Genomic DNA, 26161 nt, shown 5'->3' with positions numbered 1-26161 from the left:
AGGTGCTGAGGATCTCATCTGTCCTGAAGTTTGTTAGAAAGTAAACTTGTTTTATAATGCCTTAACAAAAGTAATGATGAAGAGTCCTTGTTTTGAGAGAAGAATAGCCCTATTTGAAATCACTGTCAGTACAGGCATCATGAGCGGTGAATTGAGATCTTCATCGGTCTTTATATAATCCATAGAAAATGGACGTGAATGGCCCGTGCTATTACAAAGAGGCAAGCAGATCAAGGGAGATGTAATTCTGGAAATTCAACAAAGAAAGTTGAGGTTCATTTCAATGAACCTTCAGGTTTATTACCATTCTGTGTCTTTTCCGGTGAATAACTTATTTTTCTTAATATTCCCATAACTCTATTTCTCAGGCTTTCTTCTTTATAATTCATAGGCTGTGGGCTTTTTCATCTGTCCCTTTCTTTAAATATTCTCTCTCTCAGTACATATGCTTGTAAAATCCATTTTTATATATTATGTGGCGTTTTTTTTCTTTTGGGGGAAGTATGGAACTTCACATAGAATCATCAGTAATTACAAACAAAGCTATGGCAGTTCTGTTTGTGTCTCTGCCAGCCTCTTACTGCAGAGACGTGCTGCATCCTGCAATGGAATACTAGAAACATCTGTCATTGCTAAAAGCTGGCGACAGGAATCCCAAATTTTAGCTAGACAGCATCCAAACCAATGCATTTGCAGCATACCTCTTTAGACGCTCGTTTTCTTAATTTGCTAGTACCTTTCTCATTTCCATCTTTGTGTGCTTGTTGTTTGAGAAAATGGGAAAAGAATTGCAGCATGTTCTAAGAGAGGCAGCCCTTTGTGTAAAAAATACAGTGGATTTTATTGTGTTCAAGATTTATTGCAGCATTGAAATTATTGCATACTACAGAAATGCTTTTTTTTTCTTCCCCAAACATTTAAAAATACTCCAGACTTCAGTTTTTGTGGCTCTTTTTCATGCAAAGGCCCCGTGCCTGCATTTCACCCTGGCTGGAATTCTAGCACGCTGCTAGACTTGAATACGGCGTAAAACAGGCCCAGAACTTTCTCAGGCTTTCCATTTCAGGAGACAGAAAGAAATTGACTGAGAAGAAGCTGTCGTTTCAATTGCTGAGATCTGTGCAGAAGCAGGGTATGTTTCTTTGCTGTTTTAAAATTTGGCATTCTTCAGGATGACAGAGGGGCACCACAGCAAAAATACTTCGGTTTGAGTGAGTGCGTGTATTCGTCTTAACTGTCTTATACCTAGTGCTCGGAAGGGAAGATGAATGGGGTAAATGACAACTGCATTGAAGTGGAAATTAAGTACTTTAAGTGGAAGGTTCTTTCTGTTTCATTATTTCCATGGAAGTAGGTTCTTCTGAAGGGATAAGAGAATGAAGCCTCATTTTTGGCAATCTTGTAAAGCAATCCAGATATTTAGAGAGGAGGAAAGTTGTGGTTGAGCAGGGGTTATCGATGGTATTTTTTTTTTATAACGATTTTTGTTTCTTTAGTATGGAAGTTCCTCTTAAGTTATTTTACTGGGTATGCATACTTAACGTTTGTTAGGGTATTTCTTGATATACAAGCAGTCAGCTTTGAGTTTGCAGTGGTGTTAGTTGAAATTTACTTTCAGGTGGCACGTGGTTGGATTTCTGTTCAGATATTTAAGTAATGACGTAATGAGCTCTATGCAGGTAGTCTACAAAGAAATTACAGTGTCTTATTTTACTGGGCTAAAATAAATTATTTCCATTGATTTTGAGAACTGGAAGATCTTTTCCACACACGGGAGATAATCCTTCAAAACCACAAACAATATTTAGTGATACAGTTAACTAATACAAAGCATGGTTTGCAGTAAATAGCGAGTTATCTTTTTGGAATTTCTTGCCATAAAAACATAGGGTTTTTTAGATTTAATTTTGAAAAACAAAGGTGTAGTTGCTAAAGTGCGTATTCCTATCTCCTGTCAGCTTTGAGGATTTGTCAGGGGACAGACTGTAGACGACTGACCCATGTCCATACATTTAACATTGAGTAAATGCACAATAATATAGTTAATGAAGGAAGATTATTCCAAGAATTGTTAAATGTTTCTGATTTAAATTTGATGGATTTATTTCTAGCTAGAAGAACTATTGAAGTGCTAGTTACCTGTATGAGGAAAAAGGCAGTGTACGGGAGGAAACATGAAGTTACTCCCAAGAGCTGCCCCACACGTGGAATTCTCACTGTATTTTAGCACTAAGGATTAAAACTAAAAAAAAAAAGGCATATTTAAAGTTTGCTCGTTGAATATTATTTTACAGACTTAGATGTGCCATCATCTGCCTGTGGACAGAGATACATTTCCCTAGGAATAATAGGCAATTTTTGGTGAGAGGCTGGGTGTATGGGTACAATTTTTCGATCTGGACCTCAGGCGCCGTCTGCCAAACGGAGCAGCTGTGGGACATGTAACTTATAGGTGGTCCTACGTGACGATGTGAGGTTCAGAACCTTCAAAAGCATTTTATCACTTTATCCATGCTTGCACTTCGCTCGGATCAAACTATCATTAAACTCACAATCCAACTGTATCCTCTTAATTCCCTGGTTAACCAAAAAGAGTCTCTCCCTGCCATTTCTGAAAGACTTTTTTTTTTTTTTTTTAACCCCAAGCTACTTTATTGAGCAGCTGATAGTGTGACTCCTCAAACACAATGGCAGAATTGACAGCAAAGGGTGATGCTGTGACAGAAGTAAGTAACTGGTGGAGGGCGCAGGCTCACTTAGAATTGCTGCCGAGGCTCCATTGTGAAGCTATCCCTAGGTGGCAACATGTTGGAAACTTCACTTACAGAAGATCCAAATGGATTTTAACTCTAATAAGCTTGAGCGTTCTACGTTGTCTGAATTCTTTAAGGCAAGGCTAGTGCTTGACAAAATTCCTCAGCAGTACATCACCAGCTTCAGTCCAGCCCTGATGAGCATTAATTAAAAGTTGTTCTTTGGTGGCTTCTACTGCATGATGGGTGCATGATGGGTTCCCCCTTGTGTCATGCTTCATTTTCTAGCGGCTGCCAGAATAAGCAGAGAGACCCAGAATTGTATGAATTCTGGAAATTGAACTGTCTTAACACTAGAGAAGCTTTTAATTAAATTCAAACCTCAAGTAGAGTTTTAGTATATTACCTGAAGTTATTGTTTTGTAATAATTGTTGTAAAGAAAGGTAAGAATGTATACACAATCACATCATTTAGTAACTCTCTACAGTTTACTACATGGATGGGTGCAGTACTTAATAATACACAGTAATGCAGTGCAGTTTATTACAAAACATACAAGCAACTGAAATTACTGAAGAAATTTGTCTAAACAGAATACAGTCATCCAAGTTATGATTACCCAAGATACAAGCTGTTATTCTAGGAAAACATTGGTTCATCTTTAGTCATAATAGCTGCTTGTAATATTGATTTATAATTTGTAATATTGATGCCCAAGGCCAATGGCATCCTGGGCTGCATAGGGAAGACTGTGGCCAGTAGGTCGAGGGAGGTCATTCTCCCCCTCTACTCTGCACTGGTGAGGCCACAACTGGAGTACTGTGTCCAGTTTTGGGCTCCCCAGTTCAAGAGGGACAGGGAACTACTGGAGCGAGTCCAGCGAAGGGCAACCAAGATGATTGTGGGACTGGAGCACCTCCCTTATGAGGAAAGGCTGAAAGAGCTGGGACTCTTTAGCCTGGAGAAGAGAAGGTTGAGGGGGGACCTGATTAATGTTTACAAGTACCTAAAGGGTGGGTTTAAGGAGGACGGAGCCAGGCTCTTTTCAATGGTTCCCAGCGACAGGACAAGGGGCAATGGGCACAAGCTAGAACATAGGAAGTTCCGTTCAAATACACGGAAAAACTTCTTTACAGTGAGGGTGACAGAGCACTGGAACAGGCTGCCCAGGCAGGTTGTGGAGTCCCCTTCTCCGGAGATTTTCAAGACCCGCCTGGATGCAGCCCTGAGGGATGTGCTTTAGGCAACCCTGCTCTAGCAGGGGAGTTGGACTAGATGATCTCTAGAGGTCCCTTCCAACTCTGAAGATTCCGTGATTCCGTGATTCCGTGATTTCAACTCCTACTGAAAAGTTTTAAAATAAGTCCTCACACAGTCAGAATACTTTTGGCCACCTTGCCGTGCTTTGCTTCCCAATGTGGCGGTTCAAACCTAACCCCAGGATTTATGTCATGTGGCAAGCATAGGCTACGTTTACGTCCTGAAAAGGTAGAGAACGATAGTGTGTATCTGTGTAAAAGGAGAAAACAGAGGGAAGTGGTTCACGCGCTTGAAAGTGCTGCTGTTTTGTTATATGTTAGACTTTAAAAGTTACATACATAGGTGAAGATTGTTTAAGACTCAATTGCAATTGAAGTGGGCTGACGCTGGCCTAGCAAGCCAAAGGCTCTGCCAACAGTGCCGTCTGACTTTTCAACTTTGTTAAAGAAATAATACTGAATTGAGCTGTCATTCCTTCCCCAGTAAGGTTTCACCCTGCTGGCCAGTTGTGATTGAACATGCCAGAGAATATCAGTCTGTGAGATGACTGCACTTCTAAAGATTCTGAGCTGTAGGTGAGCAGGTTGAAAAAACATTTTATGTGCCTGTGGGAAAGTAAGAGAAAATCAGGGAGGAGGACTGTAAACACGCCCAACTGACCTGCACCTGGGGTGCTGAGAAATACATATATCACACTAATGGGTGTTTAGTCTTGTGTGCTTGGTGAGTGGAACACCTGTGTTTAGATACCACAGGCCTGTGATGGATTCGGGGGCACCCTGTGGAACCCGCTTGAGATTCCTCCCTGCTCTGGGAAAGGTCAAAGCGCAGCAGTAAACCATGCCTGCGTGAATCCGATATACAGGTGAAAACCAGCAGGTTCGGACTCTCTCTCTTGCTAACAAGGACTCTCTCAAAAACCCTCTCTAGCAAGGACGAGCTCTGCGGTGCCCGTGTTCCTGCTTGCGTGCCTCTGCCTGGCTGCAGCTTCGGAGATGCCCCGGTTTGTGAGGTATCGAGAATAAATTTACTCTTTGCCTTTCGTCCATGGTTTCTTTGTTGTTCCTGGGTTCTGCCTGTGCCGGCTCACACAGTGCTGCCTTTACCGTGCAACAGTCGTAGTATTACGGCCGACTTGTAGAACGCAGCAGGGACCACAGGTGGATGGAGAGCTGGCAGAGGGTTTTGCTCCCATGAAACAGCAGCCAGTTCCGAGATAACGGCTCCGCGGGAGTAGCTTCCCCGCCTCCCCGCCGTTGCCGAGGGGCGCTGCCGGCCGAGGCGCCTCGCTGCGGAGGGGCCGGGGTCGGGCCCGGGGCCGGGCCGCTGGCCCGCCCGGGACTACAGCTCCCGGCGGGCCCTGCCGGCGGCTGCCGCGGCGCCTGAGTGGCTCGCGGGCCGGGGCGGGCGCGCGCCGGGGCAGCGGGATGCGCGCGTGGAGCGCTCGTCGCCTCTCCCGCGCGGGACGGAGCGGCGCTGGAGGGGCGAGGCCTGCGGCCGCCCGCCCACATGGAGCCGAGCAGCGCGGAGGCGGCCTCCACCCGCTTCCTGGGCCTCACTCAGCGGTACCGCAGCCGGGGCGGCGGGGGCCGAGCTGGGGCGGGGCGCGGCGCGGCGCAGGCCCGCGCTGTGGATGGCGGAGAGGCGGTGCTGCGCTTCCACCGGCCGCGGAGCTGGAGCGGCGGCGCCGGAGGCTGGCGCGCGGAGGGGCGGCCGGCCGGCCCTCGGGCAGCGCAGCGGCGGGAGTCCCGGCGCCGCGGCCGCCTCCCTCGGGAGCCGCCGGGGGTGGCGCGGGTGGGGCCTCAGGCGAGCGTCCTCGGGGCCGGTTCCGCAGCGCGTTCGGCGTCGGCGGGTCCCGCCGGAGCAGCGGCGGCCGTCGCCCGCCTGCTGAGCGCGGGGGTGCGGGTGCTCGCCTCTGTGACCGGCAGAGATCCGCCGATAGTGGCGAGCGGGGGTCCAGGTGGCCAGGAGAGCGGCGAGCCCCGGAGGCACGCGGGCTGCGTCGTTGTGGTCACACCGGTGCCGTCGGCGAACTCGCCCCCTTCCGCCATCGCCCCAAGCAAAGTGCCGAACTCCCAAAAGGCAAAACTTGTGATTTGACACTAGGATCCTAAAAATACGTGCCTAACTTTAGATTAGCAGATATGTTTAAACTTGCTTTGTTGTTCGACTTTCGGGTCTGTTGAAGTTTGTAGGAGCTTCTGTTGAAATGGGAGGAAGCGGGTCCTCCCTCCTCTGCCGCATCACTGTGCATTGATACAGCAGCACCTGTGTTCCCAAACGAACGTGAGGGGAGCGTACCCTGGGTGCTGTAGAAGTGTGTAGGAGATGGTCTTTTTTTCATGTGAATAAAGACTCATCTGTATTAAAACACTTCGCAATATAAGTACGTTTCAAATTATTAAGTCAAACTGATCTGAGCCACTGGTAAAATAACCTAAGTATTTCAGTGCTGGCAGTTCATCTTAATAGGATGAAAATTATTTTAAAACTGTAATAACTGGAGCAACAGTGTTTTCTGATGAAGATCTGGTCCGGACTGAGGAAGGATGCAATCCAACAAAGAAAATTAGTAAGAAAAGCTAATATTAATCACAGCATTTTTTTTTTTTTTAAATTAGATGATGTGATATGTCAGAGAACTGATGAGTACAAATCTTGGTGGTAACCCAAATGGAGAGCCAAAGAATAGAGCAGGCTAGAATTCATTGGGGAATATGTGCACTTAGCAAATAGTGTGATAATGTAAATCTTACCTGTGCATAAATTGAGGCTAAGTTGCTTAACTTTCACGAGATTGCCTGTGTAGCAGTTATGTTGGTATGAGATTCTGCTTTAAGTGCTTGACACAAAGGAGATGACAAGTACGATAGGGAGTAGAAGTGTGATAGGAAGTAGTTAGGTTGAGAAGAAGCACAGATTAGCATTGTGTATAATTCTGATTTTTAAAAGGACTCGTAGTGTGTTTGAAAGCTAGGTATGTTTTAGGTACTTTGAAATGGGATGCAAATGAGTAAGAATATTAACAGCAAAACAGTATTTTTTCAGTCAGCATTTTCCTCAGATATACTTATGGTTTTTAAATAGCAAGAGTTGTGTCAGAAAAATGCTTTTGATAACAAAGGGTGTGGTTTGTGGTAAGGCAATGTATTTCCTTAAATTATTGGAATGTAGTTTGTGGAGAAGATAGGACCATAAACCTTTCGGGAGCACAGACTGTTCGTTATGCTTTTTCTGATCTTGTTTGTGTTTTCCGTCTATATTGCATGGTCTAAGAAAATAGATGATTTCTTCCATTAAACTTGCTTGCTCTTGGTGTTCTCTGCATCAATGGCTGAATATACCCTGTCTCACTGCATCTGTGAATCTCGGTACCCTTAGTAGGGATAGATCTTGGGTATTTGGGCTGGAAGGGAGTCCTGTGAGTTCATCTTACAAGGCATGCGTGGATATCACGTCTTTCTTTTTCACCTGTGTCGCCACAGGTGCTGTGACTGTGGGATGGCACTGGAGGCTGGCCGCGGCATTGTGGTAACTCTTCTTCTCAAGACCCGATGAACAATGGTCTGAAGCCTCTGCCAGTTTCCTTGCAGAATGTGACAGTGCTGTCTCCTTGTTATTTGATGTATACTGCTGTGGGCTCCTGTCTGCATGGTTACCATTGTGTCTATCGTGCAATGGCAGAACTCTGCAACAACCCTGCTCGCTGTCATTCTGTGGCCAGCAAAGCTGATTAAATGTGAAATGTTGAAGTGCCTCCTAAAGGCAGCTATCTAATGGCTTGTCATTATGGGAATGCTAAAACCAAAATAATCTAATATCCATACTGGAATTGTTTAGATCAAAAGGTTTTTTGGAGAATCTGGAATAGACAATACTTATTCATGTGATAGAGAATATAGTTTTGTAGACATCATACCAGCTGTGAAGAGCGTTGTATTTGCAAGTGCAGGTAAACCATAAGTTTGTGGATCAGATAGTCTCCTTCAACATCCTCTCCCTCATGGACATCAGGGAGTATCTATGGCGAACCTTTCTTTGGGCTAATCGACCTCCAGAACTTTGCTAGCAGCAATGTTGAGTACATCTGACAGAGTGTGGAGGACGATCATCTTTTCCATGTTGAGGAAAAAAAGATTTGTATGGTGGAGTCCAAACTTACTCTGCACCTCACTTTGTCTTTTGTTTTGTTGTGACTTTCTGGTTGTGAAGTGTTATGCAGTAGTCATTGTTGGGATGTATCTTAATGATCTTAATTAAGATCAGACCAGTGTATCTGGTCTGCTTTTAATTCTGCCACCATGTTTTGGACATTACTTTCCAGGCTCTTTACCTCAGCTGCCAGGCATATTCCTTAATATATATTTAGACTTTTTGTATTTCTAAACGAATGGCTTTCATGTCATGTCCTCCTTTAACTCAATAACCCGTATTTTGTTAACATTAGTGCATTCATGTGTTGTATACCTATATCATCTATCTGGACTTCTGTAAGGCCTTCGACACAGTCCCCCAAAACATCCTTCTCTCTAAATTGGAGAGATACAGATTTGATGGGTGGACTGTTCGGTGGATGAGGAATTGGTTGGACAGTGGCATACAGAGTGTAGTGGTCAACGGCTCAACGTCCAGATGGAGATCAGTGACAAGTGGTATCCCTCAGGGGTCCCTACTAGCGCCAGGACTGTTTAATATCTTCATCAATGACATACTGGGATTGAGTGCACCCTGAGCAAGTTTGCGGGTGACACCAAGCTGAGCGGTGCAGTTGACGTGCCTGAGGGATTGGATGCCATGCAGAGGGACCTGGACAAGCTTGAGAAGTGGGCCCATGTGAACCTCATGAGGTTCAACAAGGCCAAGTGCAGGGTCCTGCACCTGGGTCAGGGCAACGCCCGGTATCAGCACAGGCTGGGGAATGAAGGGATGGGGAGCAGCCCTGCTGAGAAGGGCTTGGGGTTACCAGGCTGCATCCCCAGCAGCGTGGCCAGCAGGGCGAGGGAGGGGATTCTACCCCTCCACTCTGCCCTTGTGAGACCCTAACCGGAGTGCTGCGTCCAGCTCTGGGCCCCTCAACATCAGAAGGACATGGAGCTGTTGGAGCGGGGCCAGAGGAGGCCTTGGAGATGCTGGGAGGGCTGGAGCCCCTCTGCTGTGGGGACAGGCTGAGAGAGCTGGGGGGGTTCAGCCTGGAGAAGAGAAGGCTCCGGGGAGACCTTAGAGCCCCTTCCAGTACTCAAACGAGGCTTATAAGAAAGGTGGGGACAAACTTTTTAGCAGGGCCTGTATTGATAAGACAAGGGGTGATGGTTTTAAACTAAAAGAGGGGAGATTCAGACTAGATAAAAGGAAGCAATCTTTTACGCTGAGGGTGGTGAGATGCTGTCCCATGTTGCCCAGAGAGGCAGTGGCTGCCCCATCCCTGGAAACTTTCCAGGCCAGGTTGGACGGGGCTCTGAGTAACCTGGTCTGGTTGAAGATGTCCCTGCTCGTTGCAGGGTGGTCGGACTAGATGGCCTTTAAGGGTTCCTTTCAACCCAAACCATTCTGTGATTCATTTATTGGTTATACAGTTTGGTTTTGAATACTCTTTTCATATTTTATTTTTGAAAGGTTTTTGTTACCTGCTGACTTTATCTCTCCAGCATTAATATACTCAGATCTCAGCATACTTTTCCTGATAGAGTTTGACTTTCACTCAGCTGAAATATCACCAAATTAAGGTATAGGACTTAGTTTGTGCGTATGCAGATAGATCTAAAATGCCTTCATAATTCCCTGGGTTTATCATGCAGGTAATACACGAGATGGCATTTTCCTCTAGTTTCATGCCTTTTGAGGTTGTCTTTGCCACAAGGCAGAAAGTAGTTCAGTTTTATAAATGTCAGCTTGCTTTTTCTCCTGCTTTGTGGAGCTATCATATGACTGATGAAAGTCTCTAAAAATTATCCAGGCAGACATGGTTCCGTTCAAAGCCCGGTAGGCCAGATGCTGTTTGTGGTGACTTTCTCATTTGTATTATATTTGTATTTGGGGTTGTCCAGGTGTCAGACACACAAAACGGTGACCTGGTTTTCCCAAGACTTGAAAAGATTTATTGTGCTAGTGACTGTTGTTGGATTTATTATTTATTTTTTTTTTATGCATTCCTTGAATTGTCATCTTACTTACATTTCTTCATCTGATCAAAGACTGAATTTCAGAGCTCTGCGACAGCAAAATCTCTCTTGACTGCTGTTTCCACCAGTACTGACAGTGACAAGTGTTCATTGATCGTAATTGCTTTTACAGTGGTTTCTAAGGCAACTCACACACCTAGCCACAAAAATGAATTCTGAGAACAAAAGTAGCACACAAAGAAAATGCTAGCACTGCCACGATTACCTGATTTTTCTGTAAAAGTAAAGAAACCCCAAAACTAACCCACCCCCCACCCCGGCGCCTTAGAATATATTGCAAATGAGGCATTCCATTTGTTCCATGAAACATATGTCAAATTTCTTGTGTATGTCAAAATGCAGGAATTCTAAAAATCACATTCGATGCATTATTACTTTTTAGGATTTATCTGAACTTTCCAAATTCTCTCCGAAATGTGTGAAGAGGCAAAGGATAACTTTCAGCCCATACAAAACTAAACTTAGTAACTCTTGGTTCTATCTGGAAGGGAAAATAAAATCTGATGTATATCAGATTTTGTCTGTATATATGCTAATCTTGAAATAGTCTTATGTTCCCCAGTCTTAGTAACTGCAGAGAAAATTTGTTAGCCAGATTTATATGTGTTTCCTTCTGAAAGAAAAGATAAGAACTCACGAGTAATAGCTTCAAAATTTTTCTTTACTGCAAACCATACTGAAGTAAAGTTTGGGGCTTTTTTATACTTCCCTTCAGAAGATGGAAAAAGATGATGCAATAAAATGTCAAACACGCACCATTTCCTTGTAAACGGCCTGTTGGGTGAAAAGAGACTTTCCAAATACACTTTGAATGAGCGTGTCAATTATTGCTACAAATCCACACGAAGTAGGAGTTACTCTAACAGGAGTTATTTTAGACGGGCAGCTCGCAGGTACGTTCCGTCTTTTCACTGCTCGGTGCCACGTTCTCTGTGTCGCGGGCTCAGAGGAGCTCTAAGTGTTGTAACCCCGTGGCGGTATCGCAAGGCACGGTTCGCTCAAGGGTCCGACAGCGGTAGGTGTGTGAAAGCGTTGGACATGTAGTCCTCGTGGTGCGTGATCGCTTAAGATTTGAACCTACTTCGGGATGCTCAGACTTCCTGACTTGAGAGCAGTTTCTTCTGTGGGTCTCCATTAAGATTGTGTCATCTTTGTCCAGTTGATAAGGCTCTGAAAATTCTCAGGGTCACAAAAGTGAAAAGAGGGAGCGACATGTTCTGCCGCAAACGTTAAAAATTCCTTCTTCGGGGCATGCTTTTTTCAGGTAGCAACCTGAAGTAGCCTTACTCACTGGAACTGACTCCTGTTGTGGCTCATTTGTAATTCATGTATTTCTCTTCTCATTTTGTCTCTGTCTGCTTTCTGCCCTGCTGTGGGGAAAAAGGAGTTGTTGTTGTTACTTTCAGTTAGAGTACAAGCTGTTTGAACTGCAGGCTTTAACTTTTTTTTTTTTTTTTTGATCTCAGGTCGGTAAGGCTCTGCAATATGTGTATACAGCACATCATAAGTAAGATCAAATTGTAGCTGCTTTGATGACAAGGGCTCTTAGGTTGGGACCCAAGCCCAATTTCTTCCTGTATCACAGACTTTTTCCATCTCAACTGTGCAGATTCCTGATATGGGAATGTAACTGTTTTCCTGGAAGATATTTCATGCCGATTCTCAGTCAAGATTGCTAACTGTCCTCAGTCAAATGTTAAGTTCAATGTGCAGGCAACCACAAGCTAAAAGCTTAAATCATTGTATTTGCGTTTAGGCCATAACACGTCCAACCGAGTGAGTGTTGTGGAGCTTGTAGAAATTGCATCTAACGTGGATTAACTTCAGTTCTTGTAGGCAGTGTTCCTCGAGTCACTTGTATTACTGCTGCTGTGGCGCGCCTGTGTGTGCGCCCCCATAGCCGGCAGAACGCAGACTATGGCTTCACTGCCTTCAGTATACTGAAAACTTGCTGTATGTAGTGCTTTTTGCTTAGGAAGCGATATAGCTGTGTTTGTGCAACTGAAAGGCAAGTGACTGAGAAAGTACGGGCTGTTTGTCACCAGGAGCTCTGGTGTCATCTGAAGGTTTTTCACATGAAGTTAGAAAGGCAGCTCTGTTGTTGCAGCAGCTAACGTTCCTGCTTCAGCGTGTGGGTCACTTAAAATTACGTTATTGTGATGTTCTTATCCTTCCTGCATAATTTACATACTGGAAGCAAACACTAGAATTATTTTGGTGAGTTTTAAAATTTTATTAGATATGTCTTGTTCGTATTGCTTCTCCTTGGGTGAAGACATGGAATCCAAGTGGACATATATGAATCATGTTTAATAAACTTTAAGTGCTTAAAAATACAAATCCAAATAGAAAAGCTGTCTGGGAATTAGAATGTTTTGGAATCCATTGTCACAGTATCGCTTACAAGAAGCACATACGAGGATGTTGCATTAAAAATTAGATATTTCTTCTGTTTATCAATGTAACATTGCAATTTACAGTACTGGTAATTCTCAGAAAATTTAATCTCTTATCGTTGGATGGGGGGTTTCTTGTTGTTTTCTTTGGTTTGGGTTTTTCATTACTGCTGACTGAAGGGTGAACTGGAAGTTTGGGCTGTGACGGAGGGATTGAGCTGCTAGCCCTGGTACAGACTGGGTAATCAAGGTTTATGTTTAGTTTGCATCTAAATCTTTATTTAGGTTGTATTTGTAACATGTATATCCCCATTGCAAAGGCAGGAGGCTTAGTTTCTAGGTGTTTGCTGTCTGTTTTGACCTTATGAAATGAATCGTGATGTGCTTAATGTGTCACAATGGTATGAGATTATTTGTGATAATGCGTGTAGATTTTGAACTTCCCATTCTAGGATTACTTTTGGTTGCTTGACAATTTTATCTTTGTTAAGGCTGGTGGGTGGAAACGTATAAAATGCTGTTCTGTCCTTATGCCTTTGAATTAAAGTAATTTAATTTCTCTTTGTGTGTAGGCTAACAAAAGACTATGAAAGAAACAGTTGCAGCATACTAAACGTGAGCTTATTGAGCATAGTGCAGTTGTCCTGTTTGAGACATTAAGTCTACTGTAGGTTTTTCTTCCCTTAGATTAAATGCAGATTTCAAACATGGTTATAAGCCACCACCCGCTTTGGAACTCTGATCACATCATGAGTAAATTTTAATTTAATCATAGCTTTTGCTTCCAGTCAGGACACAGACATTTCTTTTCCGTTGGGGGTAATATGAAAGCCAGACTGCAACGGCTGCTAGAGATTGTGCATATTCTGAAGAGTGTTCCCTGCAGTAATGAGTTTATGCACTGCAAACCTTGTTCAGCAGGGATGATATTTGTTAATGGCAGGGTGTAGCGTTGCAGGAAATCTAAGGCTAGTTGACTTGTGTACACTGATGAAGCGTTTCTCTTCCAGCTCCGTCTCTGAAGATCTGGGTTGCAGACGTGGAGAGTTTAGCAGAAAGCATTACGGATCTGTGGAGCTTGTAAGTTTACACAGCCTGTTCTTTGATTTTAGCAGCTCGTAATGCAGAGCTCAAATCCTTTTCATTTCCAGGTAAAGAATTTGATCTAGTTTGGACAATGTGCTTTCTAAGGTGGACTTGAAAGTTATAGGGTAATAAAAAGGGACTTCAGAATAGATATATTAGACCTGTACTAGGAAATCGTTTTACTGCCTTATATATTAATATTTCATCATAATGGGACAGGAATTATTATATAAATATCGTGTTTATCCCCAGATGGAAATTGCGCCTTTTTTCCTCTTGTAAGTTGAAAATTGCAAAATATTAGGGTAGTGTTTGATGAAGTACTTGCAGTTATGTGAATTAAAAACTGCATGTGTGCTCGTGTGTGTACACATATATATGTGTGTGTGTGATTGTATGTGTACATGTGTCAGAGTAGTGGGAGAGGGTTTAAAATGAAAAGAACTAGTCAGAATAAGGATGTTGAACACTGCTCTCTAAAATCCGCCAGTTATTCTGCATTTTCCTCGAATTCAAATGCTAAGTTGGCACTTCATTTTTCTCATATAGAAAGGAGTATGTCAGCAGTTAAAATAATGTCACTGTGTATACAAAGCCATAATGAAATTACATAAACTTGCTACAGGAAAACAGAAGTGGGGAGGGGTAAAGAAACTAAACTTCAGCTCTCTTACTGTGGGAAGAAATCACTAAGTTTCTACTAGCTATAGTTGTAGTTTAAAGCTCTTGGATAGTATATTTATTATTATGTATGTAAATTGGGTGTAAATTAGTGGCTTAGTTTCTGGAAGTTGCATTGCAAGAACGCCAGGTATCGTTCTTTTCTTTCCATACATTCCACGTCTTAGATGTGGTGTTTTAATCAGAAAAGCAAGTGACCTGCTTTCTGTTAGGAGGCTCTTTCATTACTAGTACTTAGATTCTTTTGCTGGAAATGAAAAAATTATTGGTGATTATAAATTCACAGTAAGCTCACACAAATGGTCTTGTCTTTTGATTGGTTTTCTTAAAATTCTGCTAGTATTTTATATAAGTGTGTCTTTTTATCTTTTGGAGTACAAATATATAAAGGTGCTGCTTGCCCTTTCAAATGTCCGAATGTTTAATATTGAACCTTTCTTGCTTAATATTTTCCACAGCAGCGTCTCAGTTGCTCAGTTATTTCCACCTTTTATTTATTAAAACACAATTATTTTGTCTCTGCCCTAAACATTTTTTCCCATGTCTTTCTCACTGGTGTAGTACGGCCAGTTGTCCATATAATTTCTCTTACAGTTTATAGAAGGCACCAGGATGTGTTGGAGTTTTTGCTGAGTTAGTTTATTCCTGACGTAGCCTCAGAACACTTTAAAGCAAGGAGCAAAGAGAACTTCAAAATGTTGTGATAACTGTTCCACCAAGTAAAGGGAGGAGGTGTTATCCTAGAATAACATGGATTGCTAGAGGGAAGCAAGGGGTGATATACCATTGCATTATTGCTGTTCAGATCCCATTTCTTAGGTTTGGTATAGTATGTGACAGTCCAATTTTTTACAGTTTCGAGAGAAGTAACGTGCAATATCATTGGCAGCATTCCCTTCCTCCTGTCTTGTATGCTGAACATACCAGAACTGTTATGTTATCCTATGTTTTATTGACTTCTCAGGAGGTTTTTTTTAACAACAAAGCGAGTTTCAGTGATCTGGGAATCCCTGAATTCCCTTGTAAAAAGACCAGGCAGTCTTTCCAGAGTGTTTATGAAACTGTTGGAAGTCTTCAGCTGGAAAGAAGCTGTATTTTCTGATGCTAATGCTGGAAGCGGACCAGGATATCTCCTGTACTTTCTGTTGTTCAGTACTGTGACTGAATACTGTATTTGGAGATTCTTGCTGCTCTCTGTCTCCTGAAAATATCAGTAAATAAAATGCTGTAGAAGACTGCTAGTCCCAGTAATTGCCAACAAGGAGAGTTTTGGGCTTAGCAAGGCTGAGAGGACAAGAATCATTGTGTCTGCAGAGACCCATTGTTTTGAAAAGGGCAAGCTTCAAGATCAGTTTCTGGAAAGTGGACAAGTCCTTCTGGAGGCATTCTGTGTGTTGGTGCAGCCAAATCCTGAGACGGGAGAATTTCTCATTAGTACTGGGATCTATCGAAATGGTGACTGGCTCTCCTGCTCATGCCTCCTTAGAGTTAGAATTGGGTCGTTTCAAATCTCTGTTCAAATTAGTAGTAGTTGTGCTGATCCCTTCTTTGTGGGTAGTCATATGATACCTGGGAGAAGAAGAAACCATAGTAGGCTTTGATTGCTGATCATATGGCTATTTTTGGAACTACGACATTTATCTTAAATTCTCTTACAGCTTATATCTAGTGATGCTGATGGAGCCATTCAAAGAGCTGGACGCTTCCGTGTGGAAAATGGCTCCTCTGGTGAGGTAAGTCACTAAAAATTTTCATAGAAAACTGAAAAAATAAATCAGCTTCAGTTATTCTTCACCACTGAAAGACGTATTTGCAGTCAATTACTAAGGAAGAGCACTTGAAAAATGCTGAATAAATACGAGAATGTAAGGATCTAAGAGTAGGGAGATGGTGGTTTTTTTTTTTCCCCCCAAGTCTAGCTTAGCTCTTCTTCCAAGAGTATTATGCAATCTCGACAATTTAATCTTTTAAGGGAAAAGCTGGTATTTTTTTTAGTTTTGGTAACATTTTGCTCACCTGATCATGTTAGAAGAAAAATACCTATCTTAGCCTCTGAATAACACTTCACAGTCTCTAGTTCATCACTTTGTATTGGTGTCCTGGTGATGCTACTACGTTCAGTCTGACCTTTGTGCTTTTAAGTTTATTTCTTGGAGTGGTGAGGTTATAGCTTCATTCCCCCCCAGCCCGCTTAGTTGTCTTTTGGCAGCTATGCTTATCTTTAAATATGAGAGGAAGAAGCTGAGTGGAGCCTGAGCGAGTCATTCCCTCTAGATTCCTATGCTGTTAAACTCGTCGTGTGTCCCTGCAGCCACTCCAGTGACACTTAGGTTTCTACTTATCTTCATTTTTTATCTTCCTTTGCAAAACTTTTTCAGCTGTAAATATCATCTTAATGTTGAAAGAAAGAAGACCTCATATTCTTGAAATATATGTAGGGTCTCAGTAAGCTTGTATTGAACTAAGAGTAAACTATGACTGATCATGTGTTTTTGTCAGCGCTGGATGCAGAATTTAAAGCAATGTAACTGTTCTGCATCGAATCTCTGTGGGGTCATGTTCTGTACACTGTCTTTTTAGTTCAGTTTCATGCAGTTCAAAAGCTGATTAGCTTCTATCATAGAAAGATTTTTCTGAGTGGGTGATGACTGGCCACAAGGTGAATGGATATGGAGAATGGCTTTTTCTCTCCCTATGTTAAATCTCAGTGGAAAAGGACTTCAGGGATGTTTGGGAATTTACCTTAACCAGCATAATGCAGAAACAACACTGAAGGACTTACAGAGCATGCTCTGGTCTAGCAAGGAGAGCTGAGAAAATGAAACCTGGAGGCAGAATTCTGTTTGTTAATTTATTTATTTTTAAGTTTTAAAACCACCGGTTTCCAAATTCTACATTGAAATGTCTTCTTTTCAGTGCAATATTAAGCTGCTACCCATAATGGTGGTACAATAGGAAAAGACTGTAGCTACTTAGAAAGAAAAAAGAAAAAAAGAAGGGAGAGGGAGAAATTTCGTCTGCACAACAACTGACTTCAGAATAATTCTTTGCTTTTTAAAAAACAGTGTACAGCTAAAACTTTTCTGGTGAATCAGGCACTCTTGATTGGCTTTTGCCTATATTATGTTCTCCTTTTTTTTTTTCACTTGCCATTTGATTTAGCGGTCTCACAATTCTATTTCAGAACACAGATTGCACTCCAGGGACATGGCACAGAACGGATGTGCATTTGGAAAACCCCGAGTATCACACAAGATGGTATTTCAAATATTTTTTAGGAAAAGGTAATTATCTTTTCGCTAATGGATTGAAGTTTTGATCAATGAAAATGCAATATAGCTTGAATTGCTATATATTTAAATATGGAAAAAAGTATGGTATTAATTTAGTATTAATATGTTTTCTGTCCTGTACAGAAAACAAGTCCTTGTTTCATGTATTTTTAACCTAAAGACAGAGGTTGGGTTTCTGTAAGCAGCAGAACCCCTGCTACCAAAAAAGGATGTTTTGAAACCCTTGTTGGCCTTGAAGGCTGTACCTATCTCTTGGTTTTTTTACACATCTGTGTATAAGTACATAGTTATTTTTGTAGATAAGTATATATTTATGCATACGAGTGCATGTATTTACACATTTATACACATGTCTCTGTGCACGTGTGTGTGTGTGCGCGCGCATGAGCGGGGGTGTGTGTCTTCTTTATGGTTGGTAATGCTTCTTGTTTTTTTCCTTAACAGTTCATCAAAATTATATAGGTACAGATGCAGAGAAGAACCCTTTCTTTCTGTCTGTTGTACTGTCTGACCAAAATAATCAGCGCGTTCCTCAATACCATTCAATACTTTGGAGAAAAACAGTAAGAAACAAATATTTAACTGATGCTATGACTTTGTTTGCTTGTTTGTTTTGGTTATATTTATCATACACTTTTTTGCTTTCTTCAGAATTTCAGTATTTAATACATATTTCTCATTTTATACAATAAGAACATATAATTCCAGCATAGTAGATAGAACTAAACTGTCTGACAGAAATCTATGATGACAGATATTTTTCAATTGTTCTTACCTGCAACTGTGTGTTATTTTTTGAAATGTTGCCTGAATTGTTCTTGGTTATGTCCTGCGATAAATTTAGGCAATGACCTTATAATGCTTTTAGGATTTTCTTATACGACCTTAAGAAAATAGGCAGGTGAGGTAGTGGTTTCACTAATATTGTTTAATGATTTTTTTTTCACTTAACATTACATATGAGCCTTTTATCCAAGCAATTGACTTAAAACTTCCTTGTATGCATGCACAGTTCACTTTTTTTATTTTTTAAAGCAATAGTTTGTAATATCTGCTAATTTCAGCAGCCCTCATACCACATGTCAAGGTAGTCAAAACTAAGTAAAAAATAATTTTGCACCAGCCATGATTTTTCACATGCAGTTTTTCTTCTTTTTTCTTTTTTTTCCCCCAAACCAGTAGTAAATATCGCTAAGTAAAACTAGCACATTTTTGCTGTGGTTTTTTTTTTACTTAATTGTTTTTATTAATATTCCTATTTGAATATACAGAAAAAGTCAGTATGTCCTGTAATATCTCCTAGCTTTTTTTCTTTATAGGGTACTCAGAAAATATGTCTCCCTTATAGTCCCACAAAAACGTTATCAGTGAAATCTATATTAAGGTATGTATTTACAAATAAGTTGTTATTAAGATATTTGTCCATACACCTTTTCCTGTAATTCAGAGCTTTGTTGCATGGTTTCCACAAAAGATTTATAAAAGCAGTAAAACCAGGTTTACAAATCTTAATCATTGAAGGCAACAAAAAGTGATTTTAAAGCCTGTTCTAGAATAGACAAAGTGACAACTTAAAATGGAGAAAAATTCTTAGCACTTTTTCTTCATCAGAGGGACTATTTTCAAGTTTATTGGAAAACAGGTGCTAAATGGACCTGCAGTGGTCGAGAAGAAGTATCTTTTTAAATTAGATGGACGATGAACAGATCTGAGGAACAGCAAATTTGGCTAGAGAGGTGGATATTATGTGGCCCTAACAGGAGGAGGCAAACAGGGAAGAAACCAAGAATTATTTCTTCAGTTGATTGTCTTCATTTAAGTCTCACTACCGGTGTGTTATACACGCTGTTGGTGAAGCCAAGAAAATTCCTTTCCCCAGCCAGACTCTGTATGGGCATGCTCATACTCTGTCCTGCCTCTTTTGTGGCAGAAGGGAATACAAAGCAAGAAAGCCCAACACCATTTCTATTTCTTTCACCATTATAATGTTGAAATGATGAAATGTCAGAGCACCTGTTTGCAAAGTGTTCATTCAAATTCAATCTGCCGTTTTTATGATCTAATCATGTGGTGTGTTTTCTCAAGTCTCTCACTGACAACATCTTCAAATGCATCTTCTGTAAGGATTTTACCTCCTCTAGAAACCCATAAAAAGTGCCTTCACTTAGTGAACAGGTAGCGTGTACCAGATAAACGGTCAGTCTGCAGGTCTTCAAAACCTTTGATCTGCATAGAGTTCAAGCAAATGTCACTTGCTTGGTTGGAGCTGCCAGATAAGACTGACAGTGCTGATGTGAGAGGAGAACAGGGCGTTGTTGTGGTGTGACGTCAGTACCACCGGATCTGGATTTTCCTACAACTGCACAAGATTTCTGAGAGGTCCCAGACCACTGAATTTGCCAGGGCGGCTGGCAGGCCCTTGAGCCTCCCTTCTTAATTCTGGTTTCCTGGGCTGTGTCTCTGATTTGGAGCGTTAAGATGGTGAGTTGAAAACACTTCAGATCTCTTTTGTCTTCTTCATCGAGATGAGCTGATTCCCTTCTTCTAACTCCTACAACAAAGGCTTGAATAGTGTTCCTCGCTGTCGGTGCTGCATGCTGTACCTGCATAAGCACCTGATCTTCTGCGTCTGCCCACCAATCACTGAAACAGCTCTTCCTCACATCCCTTTCTAACCCAGCGTCTCCTCCACTCTCGCTCACATACACATTTTTGGTTGGGCATCCCAGGGTGTAGAAACTTTGTCTTCTGTTAGCTAGTCATAACTCTTTCGCCAGAACATGCTCCTGTGTCCCATCCTATGATGCTCCAGTATTTTACAGAGGAAAACGCAGGCTTATTTCAGAGCTTGTTCCCCATTTCTCCCAGAGTTTGTGTCACCTGTGATCAGCTGGATAAATGCCATCTTTTTGCCCGCTTGGGCTAAAATCTCTTCCCTGACTGTTCTTTTGCTTTTACAGTCCTTGAGCCTTCCCTCAGGCCCGATTGATACTCCTTTGGCTGTGAACAGGGTGAAATGTCAATGTGAATCTAGGTACAGACTGTCTCAAAGAATTTTGGTTATATTAATAAGCCTGTTTTTTCTAAATTAATTGGAATATTTTAATCCCTTTCAAAAGGAACTAAAGCAAATGCTGTCTGCATTGTGATCTAGCATAAGCAGTGGTGGAAAGGTGTACCAGATTTGACCTTGTTAGTTCAGTGTGCCCCAGACAGACTGCATTCGGCGCTCTGTGACATGCTGGGCAGTTCTACAAATTAATGCTGGGGGGAAGAAATGGGCAAAAACGATAGTAAATGCAGAAACACAAGTTAGGAAAAAATGCTGTAAATTAGATATTTCTGTTTATTGAGGCAGTTGATCTTCCTTCTTATTTAAATACTTCTTTCTGTTCGTGGATCTTTGGCCTGTGAATTTGATGCTGAACTTCTCATTTTTCATTTGACTAGCCTTCAATTATTTTAGAAGAGAGACAAGAAAAGCTTACAAAATAGAATAGGTTATTGAGTCCTCCCAAAATGCTCACAATGGTTATGTATAAAGCCAAAGTGAAAGGTGATGAAATAAAGTTCTGTGCTTTATAAGTAAATCCAGTAAATTGAAACTTGATCTCCATGCAGGGTCTTACTAATTTCTGTTTTTAAAATCCAAAAGAAGTTTAGGAAGTCCTGGAGGTTAGTATTGTGGGTTAGGAATGGCTGTTCCACAAAACATTCCGTGTACGAGAGGCTCTTTGAACGATTCCTTTGGTAACCAGTTCTAACTGCAGCCAGTTAGTGTTTATGTTGAAATGTATACTCGCCCTTCTATAAACCAGTATTTTGTGTGCATTTCAGTGCTATGAGTCTTGACAAATTTGAGAAGAGCCCAAGGGAAATTTTTCATCCTGAGATACAAAAGGTAGGAGGTGTCTTCTTTTTTTGTTTGATTGTTTTTCTTTATTATTTTCTGGAGAAATAAGTCATTAAGTATAAATGCTACTAGTTTGTTTCTTTCAGTAGCAGGATAATGATGAGTAGGGTTACACGGTGCTACAAAGTAAAATGTCTTGATCAGTTGAACCGGACACTTCAAAACAAAACTTAAATATACAACAGTGTTACAGTTTTGTTTGTGTTGTCTTTAATACCAGTGTGCTAAAGATATTGTTTTGTTTACAGGATTTATTGGTTCTTGAAGAGCAAGAGGTAAATATAAACTTACACTCCTAGCTCACAGACCTGTTCAAGGAATACAGCTTTGTATTTGAAATACTTGCACTGACATGCTTGTGACAACTTAAAAATCAATTGCTTATTGCAGTAAAAAAAATAGTATTTCTTTGCAACGTATGAGATCAAAAATAATTTTAAGCACCAGCTTAATATATCGTATTATTACATCACCAACTTAGTATAGAGTAAAATTCATAATCTATGATCAAAGGTAAATTATTAGGTATCTGCTACTTGAGCATGTAGTGGAGTTGGTATGAAATATATACTCCCATGTGTAGGATGTATACAAAGGTACATATATGAAAGTCCTTAGAGAAAACATTATTTTAGATCTTATGTTTGATCAGTTTATCATATAATATTTGGTTTTATTTCTCAGGGATCTGTGAATTTTAAATTTGGAGTCCTCTATGCTAAGGATGGGCAGCTTACAGATGATGAAATGTTCAGCAACGGTGAGTTTTTCACCTTTTTCTTAATTGTTTTATTCATCTAAATAAAAATATGTAGGATAGTGCCTACATGTGGAAGCCAGAAGGGAGGTGATGGTTACGTGAACAGTAGTTTTGGTAGGTTTTCATGTTCGCGTTGGAGGAAAAATTGTAGCGTAGAATCTTCTGTTTCTGTAAAAGATTGCTGGAGGAAACCTACTATTACAACTTGCAATATATTGACATTTCGTTTCTAGAAATAGACTACACAACGTAAGATCTAGAAAAAGGAAGCGGTTGAAGGAGGCGACTCATGTTACCTGCGAAGTCACTTGTTGTTTCTAGTTCTTTCACTCTTACATTTTTGCAGCATGATCACATTCTTCACTTGAATAGTGTCTCGGAGTTACCAAAATAGGTCTCTGTTTAATGTCACATGATGATGCACATTCTGCAAGGCTGGGATGCCGTTTCTGTAAAGGTAGAATGTGTGGATAGCATGAGGAGAAACTAATTCAGCTGAAACTTTGGTCCTCGTGTCTGGGGAACAGGACCTGTTCCCGTATTCTGATTATTTTTTGTAGGTGTTCTATACTACATGTGCTTTTCTGTTGTAATGTTTCTCCCTTCCACATGTAGAAATTGGAAGTGAAAGCTTTCAAAGATTTTTGCATCTCTTGGGTGACACAATTACTTTGAAAGGCTGGACAGGCTACAGAGGAGGACTGGACACTAAAAGTAAGAGCTCGTCTGAAGCAAAAAAAGTGGAGGGGCTGCAATATAAATGTTTTTGCTTATTGCATGCATATATCGTATGTATTGTAGAAATAATAGCATCCCAAAAAAGACTTCCTCATGTGCATGCTAAACGCTGTGCTTCGCCAGGAAAAGGTCATGTTAGCTTAAATCACTGGTATGCAGTACAGTTGAAGAAAAGTAGTTATATGACCTGTATTTTTAAGGTGAGCGGTTTCATTTTATATGGGAGTGGGGTGAAGAATAACCTGGCATGTTACTTGCTTTGTGATAGTAGGGCATCAAGGCTTGAAAAACCGTGTGTGATTTCAGGAGGCTAGGTGAAGGACGTCATAGGTTTTAAGTGTGTGAATATGCAGATTAGGTTGTAAAGTCGGGTTTGGACCCATGTAAAACACGCAGCGCGGACTCTTTCTAAAATGAATACGAAAAAAGGATGGCTAAAGAAGGTTTGGTAGATGGACCTGAAATACTTTTGATCTTTAGAAAACTTAAAGGACATATTCCTGCTGAGAATGTTGTGTTCCCTTGCAGATGACACAACAGGAACCTGTTCCATCTATACAGTTTTTCAAGGGCATGAAATTATGTTCCATGTTTCAACCATGCTTCCATATTCTAGAGAGAACAAGCAGCAGGTACGTGGTTCTCTCTCTTGTTGTTTTTTTTTTGTTTTTTTTTCCCCTGTTAATATTTTGGAGATGTAAGTCTTAAGACCTTTGCTATATTTTTTTCCTCAATATTATACTTAATGCTGAAAATTTCATGGTGTTTTTTAGAAGGCAATGCATCGTATCATCTCTATTATGGTACAAAAGACAGTTGCGAAGAAGGTCCAAATTGATTGACTGGGAAGTGATTGAGTATTCTGTTATTCAAATGACTTGTAGATCTTCAGTGCTGGAATTATTGTTACCTCAAAGAATTTAGGAAGGTTGGAAATTACACACGTGTGTGAATTGTCAGGATACTCACCTATGTAATGCACAACTCATGCTCAGTCAAGCTATTCATGTAGCTTGAAAGAAGTTCCCCATGTCAGCACGTAAATGGCAAGTTTTGTGCGTTTCCTCTAAAGCACTGCTTTAGTCATAGATTGGCTAGATGGGTTGTTGGGCACTTGTTCAAATGTGCTGTCGTCCATTGCTTGAACCTTTCTGTGTATTATACGGTGAAAAAAAGTACTTTATAAGCACATTCATTTACCTATACATCACACAGCCATAATGATTTACCTAAAATTACTCGCAAATTACTTATTTTACTATTTTCTTACTTAAGCAATGATTATATATTATGTATTATTTTAATAATATAATTAGATTATATAATTACATTGTCCTTTTTTTATTTCCATGTCAGTCTTCTCATGCTTTTGCCTTGGATTGATGACAAGATCACAGCAGAAACCAGAGGCCAATCACGACATTTAGTGTTTTTAAAGAATAACTCAGCATCAGGATTTTTCTTTTATTTCAAGTGGTGGATTTGCGTTTTTGGAATGCTAGGTGTTTCGTGCCCAACTTTTGAATATTAATTGTGGAAATTACGGAATTATGAGTGTTTTGCTAACATAAAATATGCAATAGCTGCTGTTTCAGCAGCTGCCTTGCATGTGCATGATGGCATTGCTGGGTTTACGTGCTTATAGTTAAGTAATAATTTTATATTGGCTTCAGTCATATTGACTGTAATATTTCTGTTTGCAGTTTAGGAATATTGTTTTACCCTTCTCTCTCACAGAATTGTTAAGGTATTTATTTATGTCTTTTAAGGCATTGTGTCTGTCTCTCTTTTTTTTTTTTTTTTTTTTTTTTTTTTTTTTCCAGGTAGAAAGGAAGCGACATATTGGAAATGACATTGTCACTATCGTATTTCAGGAAGGTGAAGAGTCTTCTCCAGCATTCAAGCCATCCATGATTCGCTCTCATTTTACACGTATCTTTTTCCTTACATTTTCTAGTGGTTTTCTTTTTTTTTTTTTTTTTTTTTTTTTTTTTTTTAAGATCAATATTACTTTTAAGTCTACCCTGCATGCTGTTTATGGAAGTGAAAACTATTTTAGAAAGCCAGTTGCATTCTTGCATTTCTTTACCTTCAACTGCTTGACTAGGTATCTCTAAGTCTGCCTCATAAAACAATTTTTATGTTGAACCACTTAGAAGATAAGGTCAAAGCAAGAATGTGATTTTTTTAAAACATGTTTTTATTGAAGGCATTTATTTGGGTCACTTCACAAATTGAATTTCATGCATTTTCATAAAATATAAATTCATAAAAATATTTCTGTTAGTGATGTGTATTAATTTGGCATTAACTACTGAATATTGCCTTTTAATGTTTAGATGCTGTCTATTTTAGGTATTTATGTATTTTAGATCAGTATTTCTCAAGTCTTTCAGACCATAAACCACATATTCTCCAGATTTTTGGCAACCCGTGTTTTTCAAACTTTTGGCTGAAAACATTGTGAAGACATTATGATTCCAAAAACCAGCTGCCAATCACTTGGGATTGTCGTGGGGTCACACTAGTGGTCCATAGATCCCCATCTGGCATCTCTGAGGCTAGGTGGAATGGAATGAAGAAAAATGGATGGAAAGAAGAAAACTCTTATTTCTATTCATGCTCTGTTGCTGAGTTTTTAAAAATGATCGCAAAGCTTACAACTTCTAAACCTAGTTCTCAGGCTGACTAACTGTTCTTAGAACTTTCTTGGTAGTTTCATCCACAACTGCTCTTGCTTTTTAGATTTAAGCTGTTAGTGTTAAACTCTTTTTTAAATGGAAGAAGCGACTAGAGCAAAAAGAATTCCACAATTAAAAAAAAATAAAAAATTTTTAGATATCAGAGGAACCCAGGTATTTTTAATAAGAAATGTTTACCAAATCAATGTACCTCTTCCAAGTCTCAGCGTTAATAAAAATGGAAGAATTATTCCCTTATTGCTGTTAGGAGGGCTTGTTGTGATGTAATTGATATACCCCACTCTTTTCGTTTTTTGACAAACATTTTGAGGTTCAACTGTTCTTGGTGTCAATGATTTGGAGCGGCGGATTTGCCCTAAATCCATAAGGACATACTATCATTTAGGTCATTTTAAGTAA

At 40.5% G+C, this 26161-nt stretch overlaps 1 protein-coding gene across 10 annotated transcripts in view; it reads left to right on the top strand.

The window, feature by feature from the left end:
* GARNL3 (GTPase activating Rap/RanGAP domain like 3) overlaps positions 1-26161 on the top strand; it is a 56892-nt gene that overhangs the window by 3021 nt on the left and 27710 nt on the right. For 5 of the 10 annotated variants that reach the window (XM_054220855.1, XM_054220854.1, XM_054220863.1 and 2 more), the window contains 11 exons: positions 13600-13669; positions 16015-16089; positions 17541-17640; positions 18094-18212; positions 18969-19033; positions 21487-21550; positions 21811-21837; positions 22247-22322; positions 22938-23036; positions 23589-23692; positions 24884-24992. In XM_054220855.1, the coding sequence (XP_054076830.1) occupies positions 13600-13669; positions 16015-16089; positions 17541-17640; positions 18094-18212; positions 18969-19033; positions 21487-21550; positions 21811-21837; positions 22247-22322; positions 22938-23036; positions 23589-23692; positions 24884-24992 (908 nt within the window). Of the gene's footprint in view, positions 1-4994; positions 5027-5440; positions 5580-5811; positions 6587-13599; positions 13670-16014; positions 16090-17540; positions 17641-18093; positions 18213-18968; positions 19034-21486; positions 21551-21810; positions 21838-22246; positions 22323-22937; positions 23037-23588; positions 23693-24883; positions 24993-26161 lie in introns of those variants that run through there. The other 5 variants (XM_054220859.1, XM_054220858.1, XM_054220861.1 and 2 more) reach the window with 4 other exon arrangements.

This window comes from Rissa tridactyla, chromosome 14 (assembly GCF_028500815.1).
Source record: "Rissa tridactyla isolate bRisTri1 chromosome 14, bRisTri1.patW.cur.20221130, whole genome shotgun sequence".
NCBI lineage: Eukaryota > Metazoa > Chordata > Aves > Charadriiformes > Laridae > Rissa > Rissa tridactyla.
The sequence above is the reverse complement of the archived record's forward strand: the minus strand, read 5'-3'. Positions and strand labels throughout refer to the sequence as shown.